Consider the following 11,816-nt stretch of genomic DNA (forward strand, 5'->3'; position numbering starts at 1 on the left):
CACACAACGTCCAAGAGGAGGCAAGGAATACGGCAGAAGATCTCGAAGTTATTAGCATACAAAGAAGAGGTATAACTAGTAATTATTTTCTGCATCATGCTAGTTCTTCTTTATACGAATTCCTAACACAAGAGGCATATGATTCTAGAGTTTCGGATTTGTTTCGAAGTTGTGTTTCTTTTGTTTTGTTTTTCAGATTTGTGATTCGATTGTTCATTTCGGTTAAACCTAATGTTATTTTAGGAAATTAAATATTGAATTTCTATTAAAGGATTTGTTGAGGTAGTGGTAGATGATCTCATACCCAAGAAGGTCTAGTGTCTCGCCATGTTTGACCTGGGAGCCGATTTTAGAAATAAATATTTAATCAACTTTATAACATAGGTGGATTTGGATCAATAGTGTTAAGTTCCGCTTGCGATCCAAATCTAAACCATTAAGAACAGATAAGTTAAATTTGGAATCAATAATATTAAGTTCCGTTTGTGATTCCTAATTTAATTTCTAAAGAACACAATATGTTGTTTAGGAAAGGTTCGACACTTGTATAAAATTTTTGTACAGTGGAACCGGTACGATCTTCCTAGGACCAACCAACAGAGATCCACTCAGAAGGGATGGTTCTGAGTGAAACCTTCCAGGTGGCTGCTATCATTGAGAAGCTGCCTTCCGGCTGGAAGGACTTCAAGAACTACCTGAAGCACAAGCAGAAGAAGATGAATGTGGAAGAACTCATTGTTAGACTTCACATCGAAGAAGACAACAAGAGTTTAGAGAGGAAACTGTTCTCTCAGGCTACTATGAAAGCCAACGTGGTCGAGCATGGTTAAAGCTCGAAATGGAAGAACCCAAGTCTTCCAAGATGGGATCCAGAGGGGGCATCAGTAAGAAGAAGTTCTCTGGGAAGTGCTTCAACTGTGACCGAGTGGGTCATAAATCTTTGGAGTGCAGAAAGCCGAAGAAGAAGAAGGAGGCCAACTTGAATGAGGGACCAGAAATGGATGACCTCTGCGTAGTGGTCTTAGAACTGAACTTGGTTGGTTCAAACTCGCGGCAATGGTGGATCGATACTGGAGTCACTAGACATGTGTGCTGCAACAAGGAGTTGATCCACAACTTTGAAGAAGTCACTGGAGACAAACTGTTCATGGGAAACTCAGCAACCTCGAACATCATGGGCCAAAAAAAGGTGGTGCTGAAGATGACCTTGGGCAAGGACTTTACTCTGAACAATGTGTTATATGTTTTGGAGATTCAGAAGAATCTAGTGTCTGGATCACTATTAAGTAAGCATGACTTTCGCATTATTTTTGAGTCGGACAGAGTTGTATTATCTAAGAATGGAATGTTTGTAGGAAGGGGCTATGTATCTGATGGGCTATTCAAGCTCAATGTAATGACCATTAGGCCCAAGATAAATAAAAATGAAAACTATTCCACTTATATGTTTGAGTTTTCATGTTTATTACATGGTAAACTAGGACATGTTAACTACAATGTGTTACGTAGATTAATAAATATACAAAGCATACCTACATTTCACCTTGACCCAAAACACAAGTGTGAGATTTGTGTTGAAGCAAAAATGACAAGGTCATCCTTTCAACATATTGAAAGAAGTAACGAACCACTCGGCTAATCCACACCGACGTGTGCAATCTCAAAGGTACACCAACACATGATGGGAATAAGTACTTTATCACTTTTGTAGATGATAACATAAAATACTGTTATGTGTATCTTCTCAAAAGTAAGGATGAAGTCTGTGTGGATCGAGTCTGCGTACTTGACCAGCCTTCCGTCAAGATGCAGTCTGTGTGGATCGAGTCTGCGTTCGGTCAACCGATCCCATTGTTTGGTCGACTGATCAGCCAACGGTCTCTACTCAATCTAACCCGATCAAATCGCTCAACCAAGTCTCTAATTATCTTCGCTTCGGTCGACCGATCAGAAGGTTCAGTCGACCGATCACTTCACCAACGGCTAGCTGCTTGTCGTGGCTTCTGACGTGTCACCAACAGCTGGCTTTCTGATGGTAGGGGTTCGGTCGACCGAACACTTGCCAAGTCAACGTCCCGGTTGACTTGCTCTGGTCCTGCTCACTTGTGTGATTGCGGCCAACCGGAATAGGGCTCATCTGAACCCAATTCCCGGCCTTCTCCTCGAGCAGTATTCCGTCCCGGCTTTACGTCCCTCTAACAACACACACGTTCTTCTCGTCCACCGGTGTACTCTTCCGCAGCTCTCTCGTCCTTCGGACGCACCGAGCCCTTCGGCTCCTTTCTCGTGTCGTCCTTCTCGTTAGCTACGTCTTCGGCTCGACTTCCTGCGCTCCTAAACTCCTGCATACTTAGACACAAGGATCAGACAAACAGGACCTAACTTAAACTTGGTTGATCACATCAAAACAACCACGGGGTCCAACAATCTCCCCCTTTTTGATGTGCATCAACCCAAGTTTAAGTTAGGGTAAAAATAAACAAATAGTAATTTTAAGAAAATTACTAAACTAACATTTTAAGCAAAAAAATTACAAAAAAATATAAATAAAATTTTTTAATTTTCCTAACTCTTCCTAAACTTGTTACTTAACTCTCCTCCTTTGACAAATAGAGGTCGTGGCGAGGCACTAGGCCTTCTTGGTTATTGGAGCAACAACCACTTCCTTAGACAAAGCTTCATAAAGAAATTTTAAACATTTAATTTCTTTTCTAACAGCTTTAATTCAATAACAATTTTAATTCAACACAGATTTTGGAACCCAATAGAGGTTCCTTCCAATTGGATTAATAAAAAATCTGGGGGTACATAAGTTTTAGGAATTTTCCTAAGTTGGCATTGATGCTTTCTAATATACCAGTTTAATTTACTAAAACTTCTTAATTTAGATTTTTGAAAAATATTTGAACATGCAGCAGATTTTAACTTTTCAATTTGCATTTTCAAATGATCATTTTCTGATTTTAAATTATCTAGCAATTTACTTAAATCAGCGTTCTCATTTTCTAATTTAAGTAAATCTTTAGAAAGAGATTTAATAAACTTAAAGGACTACTTGGGAGTTAGATTACGTACCTCACTTACCTGTATATCTGTAGCTCCCCCTTCATCGCAGCTTTCTTCTTTTGAGGTTCCTCCCCCTTCATTTATGCTCATTTCTGAACTTAACTCTTCTTTCAGCAGATGGTTAGCCATTAGCGCTAACCCCGAGAATTCTTCGACGTCTGATTCGGAGGATGAGTCTGACCATGTGGCCTTCAGGTTCTTCTGTTTGGAGGAAGATTATTGATTTTCCTTTCCTTTTTCCTTTTTCTTCAATTTTAGGCAGTCATCTTTTATGTGCCCTTCTTCATTGCAGTTGTAACAATGAATCATCCTTTTATTTCGCTGAAGCCTCTTTGTCTGCGATTTAAATTTATTAGTATTAAAAAATTTATTGAAACGTCTTACCAATAGAGCCGCTTCGAATTCGTCGATCGAGGCTTCAGAGTCAGAACTGTTTATTCTTGCCTTTAATGCAATGTTCTGACTAGTCTTCTCTACTCCATTGGGCTCTGTAACTCGAGATTCGTGAAGTTCAAAAGTAGAAAATAAATTTTCAAAAGTACTTATCTCGAAGTCCTTAGAGATGTAGTATGCATCTACTAAGGATGTCCATTCTAGAGTTCTGGGGAAGGCGTTGAGTGCGTATCAGATCGAGTCCTGGTTCATTACTTCTTCTCCAAGGTTGCTTAGTTGAGTTATTAGCTCCTTAATCCTTGCTTGGAGTTGCGCTACCTTCTCGCCATTGTTCATCCGGAGGTTCGTAAGCTGAGTCCGGAGGATGTCGCGTCTTGCAAGCTTCGCTTCGGAGGTACCTCTAGGAATTTTTCCTAGAGGTCTTTCGTGGAGTCGTAGCTTCCGATCTGACTTACCTCCTGAGGCGGCAGAATGCTGAGCAAGTGGAACTCAGCCTTTCCGTTGGCGAAGAAGTCTGCTTGTTCCTTCTTCGTCCAGTTGTACTCTTCTTTGTCTTTTGGCGCTTCATATCCATATTTCATTATTAAGAGTATATCAAATTCAGTTTTAAAAAATACCTCCATTTTTCGCTTCCATGTAGCGAAGTCTCCGTCGAACTTTGGGAAATGAATGTTCACGCCAGCCATTGTCCTTATATTTGTGCTTCAGACGGCGGTTAGTCCTTCTGAGACTGTTGGGCTCTGATACCACTTGTTGGTGCAGCGGGGCCGGCAAGAGGGGGGTGAATTGCCTGCAATCAAAGAGTATACCCTCCTCAAAGAACTTTGACTTAAAATAAAAGCAACAAGAGTATTTAAATTAAGTAACAGAAACAAAAAAAAAGAGACGACTCAGCTATTTGACTTGGTTACAACCGAGACGGTTGTTAATCCAAGGCGGTTGGAAAGCGCACTAGAAACGTCTCCTTCTCTGAAGGCAGAGAAGTCTTTTACACTTTGAGAGCACAGAAGTTGCTAAGAATGAAAGTACAGAGTTAATTTTCGTTGATCCTGAATAGTTGTTCGAGACCCCTTTATATAGGGGTTCCAAGACTTATCCAGTTCACCTGATCTTCGGGATTAGGATTTGACTCGAGAGGGATCGGTCAACTGATCCCAAGGTTCGGTCGACCGAACCTGCGTACTTGACCAGCCTTCCGTCCAGATGCAGTCTGTGTGGATCGAGCCTGCGTTCGGTCGACCGATCCCATTGTTCGGTCAACCGATCAGCCAATGGTCTCTACTCGATCTAACCCAATCAAATCGCTCAACCAAGTCTCTGATTATCTTCGGTTCGGTCAACCGATCAGAAGGTTCAGAAGGTTCGGTCAACCGATCACTTCACCAACGGCTGGCTGCTTGTCGTGGCTTCTGACGTGTCACCAATAGCCGACTTTCTGATGGTAGGGGTTCGGTCGACCGAACACTTGCCAAGTCAACGTCCCGGTTGACTTGCTCTGGTTCTGCTCACTTGGGTGATTGCGGCCAACCGGAATAGGGCTCATCGGAACCCAATTTCCGGCCTTCTCCTCGAGCAGTCTTCCATCCCGGCTCTACGTCCTTCGAACGCCGCACACGTTCTTCTCACCCACCGGTGTACTCTTCCGCAGCTCTCTCGTCCTTCGGACGCGCCGAGCCCGTCGGCTCCCTTCCCGTGCCGTCCTTCTCGCTAGTTGCGTCTTCCGCTCGACTTCCTGCGCTCCTAAGCTCCTGCACACTTAGACACAGGGATCAGACAAACAGGACCTAACCTAAACTTGGTTGATCACATCAAAATAACCACGGGATCCAACATGATGTACCTGATGAGTTGTGCACGACCAGACTTAGCCTACACAATAAGTAAACTGAGTAGATATACGAGTAATCCCAGTGTTGAGCATTGGAAAGGGATAACAAGAATACTGAGGTACTTAAGGTATACTCGTGAATATGGTATGCACTATACGAGATATCCTGCTATGATCGAAGGATACAACGATGCAAGTTGGATATCTGACATAAAAGACTCTAAGTCTCTGGGAGGTGCAGTCATTTTCTGAAAATCTTTTAAGTAAATCGTAATAACCAGATCTACGATGAAATCTGAGTTTGTAGTTCTTGACAAATATGGTGAAGAGGCTGAATTGCTACGACAATTCTTAGAAGATATTCCTTGATGGCTGAAAGTTGTGTCGACAATTTGCATACATTGCGACAGTCAATCAGCAATTGGTCGGGCATAGAGTCATCTGTATGATGATAAGTCTAGACATATATGTCGCATATATAATACCATTAGGCAACTACTCTCAACAGGAATTATCACTGTTGACTATGTGAGGTCAAAGGATAACCTAGCGGATCCACTAATTAAAGAGTTAAATCGAGAGTTAGTTGCAAGCTCATCACGAAGAATAGACTTGATGCCATTGTCAGTGATCAGTGCAGAGGACACCCAACCTATGCTGATTGGAGATCCCAAGAACTAGGTTCAAAGGGATAATTAATCTGCACTGACTAGACACACTGTGGGGAATCACCAATGAATCAGTGAAGGATGGAGGTTAAGCACACGGATTTTAATGATCAAGAAGAGTAGATAACTACTCTTGAGGGATCACCTATGTGAGAAAGAAGTGGGGCCACTTCAAAGAGAATTAGAGGCAAAATTCTTAGGGTGCGTTTGGTTTGCATCGTTTTCATTTTCATTTTCTGGAAAACACGCGTTTTCTAGAAAACAGAAAATGACTTTTTGTCATTCTCTGTTTTTCTAGAAAACGATAGCCAATTTTTTAGAAAACGCGCGCGAAAAACGCAAACCAAACATCATTTTCCAGAAAACGCGCGTTTTCCAGAAAATGAAAATGGAAAACGCGCGTACCAAACGCCCCCTTAGAGTTTCTCACAGAACTAGACGTGTTTATCCCAAGAACGAACACACTCATGAGAACTAAGTTGTATCAGGGGAGGGTCTTGGGTGAGATATGTCAAGCTTACACGGACGGTAGAACAGTTCAAGGACATCACATCTACTATCAACTAGTAAGCAAACAGATCTTCACAATGGAAGGTTTAAAGGGTAAAACCTACCTATCCTATATTTGACTCAACTATTGAATGCTATCATATATCCTGTTTTCCATTCATGTGGGGATTGTTGGAAATGTGAATGAAATAAAGAGGTGGAGATGAAGAGACTTTATTGTGCATGAGTTTAGTCCCACATTAGAAGTCTCTTGGCTTTATTGTTGGTTTAAGTTATGACACATGCATTGATGTTGTAAATATATGCATGGGGAGAGACTCTCTCACACATGAGTATGCAGGAATGGGTGTAAATTCAGGGTCCGGATTGTGCTGAACCAAGGTTGACTCGTGTACGAGCACTATCTGCGCATGCCGAATGCTAGATCGGTCGAGGCAAAATTTACCTAAAAGAATAAACCAACGTATTGTCACTTGAATCTCTTTTTGTTACATGCTCAAGAGTGTAACGGAAGCATTAATGTAAAATTAATGGTGATTCAGTAATGTCTTGACATTAATGGCGGCATTACTCATTAATGGTGATTTCGTAACGTCTCAATATTAATAGCGACATTAAACTCATTAATAACAACATTGAACCCACCATTAAATGATCATAATTTGATCATTTATTGCAGGCAAGGTGAGAGCTCCTATATAAGAAGGTTGGATCTTGAGCAAAGAAAAGAAGTGGAAGAGAAGTCAAAACGAAAGCAAGAGAATTCCTCCACTTTCGTTCCCCGATTCTTCTTTCAGTCGTGCATCCGCTTGACTGAACTACTCGTGATAGCACTCAAGTGCGTTCTCAGTTCGCCATGAACAACCAGTGCTTGGTTGCTTTCGTGGTTTTGTCGTTGTATCCTGGGAAACAGACGACCTAAGGAAACCTCGAAGCACAGCCGGAGGTGGGACGAATCTGTTTCAAGGAAATTGTGACCATCGCAGGCCTCAGTCCCTTTGCCCGTTCGGCTGATTCGCCCGTCGGTCGCTTTGCCCGTCGATCGCTTCACCCGTCGACCGCTTCGCCCGCTCAGACTTTGTTGCTCGAACTCGGTGCTCTGTCTGCACTCAGCAATTAGCATAAACCAACCCCCGCTGACAGCCTGAGATTATCAGCTCATGTCATCTCGATAGATAAGTTAGAATTGATTTTGTGTAATTTCAATTCAGTTAATTCTCCAATATTTTCGGTAACAGATTGTCCAATACATTGTTCAAGAATATTGTTCACGAACGTTAATGAGCTGAACACATATGTGTTTAAGTTTGTTTATTTAGTTTAATGAGTTGTTCAAGCTTGTTTGTTTAGTTAATCTTATATATACTGAATGCACATAAACAAACTCTTAGCAAACCAAACACCAAGCTTGTTCACAAACGTTTGGTTCATTTACAGCCTTAGCCCCAGTCACCGACACTGTCCCTAAATCAATCTCGATTGTTGACATCGTGGCTCGATATCAGTCTTCGACGTCGTCCCCAGATTAAATCCACAACTTACGTAAATGCGGGGGGAGGGGCATGGATAAGGAAATGACTTAACCACCTTATTAATAAGATTGTTTCTCCTGAAAGATGTGGAGAATGATAACGAGCATCCAAAAACACGTGGTAAATGAAAGCGCACATCCCAGAAAATATACACTTTTATAACCCTTTAAAAGTCGCCCGCTCTCACACACAAAAATCCTCTACATTAACGACCCCCCTAGTGTCAGCCCCACAGATATAAAGGGAGATACATGTAGGTACACAGGCGTCAAATGTATGGTGGGGTAAATCCTAAATCGTCAGTTTTTAAGAATCAACCTCTGACTATTACGCCAGAGATATCATATACACATCATCTATGCTATGCCCTAGGGGCTACACACATAAAAATTCTACTTCTCCTTAGTATGAATTCATTCATTGACCATAACTTAATTATCATATTTCACTACAACAAACATAAATGTATTGAAGATTTTTTTTTAAAAAAAAATTAAGTGATCATTATCCACTTATATCATATTAAAAAATAAAACAATAAAAAAATAAAAAAATAAGTTAAAGTCATTTTAATTAAATTATAATAATTTTAATTGAAATTATTAAAATAATTTTGATATAACTTATTAGAATAATATTTAATGATAAGTATTTTGAAGATGAAAAATAAAATAAATATTTTTCAAATAATTATTTTATTATTATTATTATTATTATTATTTAAAAATAGATGAGAGTGGTCCGACACTGCTCCAGGCTCTAGCACGTAGGATTAAAAACGGGACTTTATAAAGCTAGCCCTTGTCCTTACCGGCCTTTATTCGGGAGTAGCTCGCTCAACCCTCTTTCCCTCGTGCAGTGCGGCAGCTCGTCTTTGCATGCAAATGACGCTTACCCTTCCCCTGCCTACCCTCCTCGATTTTACTCATTTATCCAATTACTTTACTTAATTAACCCAATATACTTTAATGTTTTGCATGGACGAATTAAAAAACGCATTTATGATAAAAAATAATTAGAATATATATATATATATATATATATAGAATATTGATATATATTTAATTACAAAGGTGTGCATTTTTAGTGCCCATATCAAAGCTACCAATAAATTTATTTGGTGTCACGTTCTTATCAGCAACCATCCTCTTGTTTTGCTCATCCCATCCTTGCCGTCGAAGGTTTCTCTTCGCTACTTGAAATACCATTCCGGCATTTCCACGAACATACGACAAACACTCGATCCATGGCCGATGAGACCGATCCCTCGCCGGAGGCCGACGACTCCGTCGCCCATCTCCTATCCCAAGCTCGAAAGCTTGTGCCTGCTGCCCTTGCTGAGGCCCGTGCCGCCGCCGGCTTCCCGGCGCGATGGAGCTCCATTGCCGACAAGATCGAGCGTGTCTCTCCCTCCCTCGATGACCTCTCCAGCCTCCCCTGCTTCTCCCGGAACGCGCTCTGCAGGGAGTTGCTCCAATCGGTGACTCGCGCCCTCTGCGCCTCCATCGACCTCGCTGGTTGCGCCTCCGCCTCCGGGAAGCTCCAGATGCAGAGTGACCTCGACGCTCTGTCCGGCGAGCTCGATCTCGTGCTCGCCGACTGCGCGTTGCTGGTGAAAACCGGTGTCCTCGAGGACTCGGCCACCGCCGCTCCTTCGCAGTTGTTGGATAAAATGCGCGAGCTGCTTGCGCGCTTGCAGATCGGGCACGCGGAAGCCAAACACCGGGCCGTGGATTCCCTCCTTGAAGCGATGAGGGAGGACGAGAGGAGCGTGGTGGCCGCGCTCGGGCGAAGCAACGTCTCTGCGCTCATACGCTTGCTTGGAGCTACCTCCGTCAAGATCAAGGAGAAGGCGGCCACAGCGATCTGTTTGCTGGCCGAGTCCGGGTGCTGCGAGAAGCTACTGGTTGCAGAAGGCGTGCTTCCTCCCGTAATCAGACTATCAGAGTCCGGGAGCTTGATTTGTCGAGAGAAAGCCCTAATTTCGCTGGAGAGACTATCCATCTCTGCCGAAACCGCACGTTCCATAGTTGGCCATGGAGGTGTTCGATCTCTGGTCGAGATATGCCACTCTGGCGACTCCATTTGCCAATCGGCCGCAGCGGGCACGCTAAAGAATCTCTCCGCCGTGCCGGAGGTCCGGCTGACGCTGGTGGAAGAAGGCACCATATCTGCCATGATCGACCTCCTGGACCGCGGAATTGTTCTCGGCTCCAGAGAGCACGCCGCAGAGTGTTTGCTGAATCTCACTACAAGCAACGATGCCTTTAGGCGGCTCGTCGTTGAGGAAGGCGGAGCTCGCAGTCTATTAGCCTACCTGGAAAAGCCACTACCGCAGGAACCCGCCGTCGGTGCATTGCGGAATTTGATCAGCGCGGCCACCGTCGGCAGCCTCGTTTCCCTGGGCCTCCTCCCTCGGCTGGTTCATATCCTCAGGGACGGCTCTCTCGGCGCGCAGCAAGCAGCCGCGTCCATCATTTGCAGAATTACCAATTCCAACGACACGAAGAAGTCCATCGGCGAGCTCGGCTGCCTTCCTCTGCTCGTCACAATGCTCGAGTCTAAAACAAGCACGGCGAGAGAGGTCGCAGCGCAGGCCATCGCCGGACTCATCAGCCTTCCTCAGAACAAGAGGGAGCTCAAGAAAGATGGCAAGACAATGATCAACCTAGTTCGCTTGCTGGATCCTAACCCTCAGAACACAGCAAAAAAATATGCAGTCGCTTGCCTTCACTCCTTGTCTTCGAGCAAGAGGTGCAAAAAGCTGATGCTCTCTTACGGTGCCGTCGGGTACCTCAAGAACCTTGCTGAAGTAGAAGACATGGCTGGTGCCAAGAAACTGCTGAAAAGATTGGAGAAGAAGAAACTGAAGAACTTGTTCATCAGAAAAGCAGGATGAAATCTTCTATCCTTCGTATATTTGCTTCTCTCCAACTGTTAATATGTTCCACTGACTAGGAATCAGAAAGATGAGAGATTGTCCAGGAAACTTGTTCGAAGTTGTACTATACGCTGTTGATGCCCTGTTTATGTTCTCCCATATCTATCTCATCCAATCAAGGTTTGCAGATGTCGATGCAAGAAACGATTCTTCCAGGTTGCTTTATTGAGTACATTGGCAATGCCAAAGGCACGGGTGGTGTGGTGATCATGCCTGTTACCTGCTTTATTGATAAAACAAGACTCTGCTTTAATCTTTAGATAATAGAAGAATAATGTTGGTGGTGTTGGTCATGGAGCAAATACATTTCACCAGCAGCAGCAATAAATGCTTTAAGCTAGGTTTTGATGGAAGATGATGAGATTAAGACCTTAATCACTTAGATTCAGTTATGACAGTGCAGTAGTCTCAAGTGAATTTGCCGAGTTTGGTAAGTACAATGTTAGGTTTCATTAATGATTTCTGCCTCAAGCGCTCATTAGGTGCTTAATAATTATACTTCATAGAAAGTGTCGGCTGTGATTGTGATCATTAGTAAATCAGGGAAGGTGGTAAACTTTCAGAATTAAGTTTGAATATTTGAATTATATATTAAAAAAATAGTGTCGGCTGTGATGGTGATTAATTATGAATTATAATTTTTAAATTTGAACAAATGATAGATAATTAATTCTATCTTTTTATGATTTATAAATTAAGGCAAATTCATAATTTTAGATACAACTACAAAAATATATATACCAACAAAAACACTTTATTTTTTTATTTTTAAATTTATAGGGTAAAAATCAAATGCCCTCCAAATTATGTAAATCAACAAACGGCAACCCTTTTCATTTTTTATTTTTTAAAAAAACACCAATTCGAAATTTTATTTT

At 42.4% G+C, this 11,816-nt stretch overlaps 1 protein-coding gene across 1 annotated transcript; it reads left to right on the forward strand.

Annotated features, from left to right (window-relative positions):
- The first annotated feature begins 9,118 nt into the window (after nucleotides 1-9,118).
- Nucleotides 9,119-11,025, forward strand: LOC121992785. Its single transcript, XM_042547349.1, has one exon. The coding sequence runs from the start codon at nucleotides 9,244-9,246 to the stop codon at nucleotides 10,894-10,896; it is 1,653 nt and encodes a 550-aa protein (XP_042403283.1). The 5' UTR covers nucleotides 9,119-9,243; the 3' UTR covers nucleotides 10,897-11,025.
- Nucleotides 11,026-11,816: the final 791 nt, after the last annotated feature.

The sequence above is a fragment of the Zingiber officinale genome, chromosome 6B, assembly GCF_018446385.1.
Source record: "Zingiber officinale cultivar Zhangliang chromosome 6B, Zo_v1.1, whole genome shotgun sequence".
NCBI lineage: Eukaryota > Viridiplantae > Streptophyta > Magnoliopsida > Zingiberales > Zingiberaceae > Zingiber > Zingiber officinale.

Coding starts and splice junctions, on each gene's coding strand:
- LOC121992785 (XM_042547349.1), top strand. CDS start 9,244: ATGGCCGATGAGACCGATCCCTCGCCGGAGGCCGACGACTCCGTCGCC.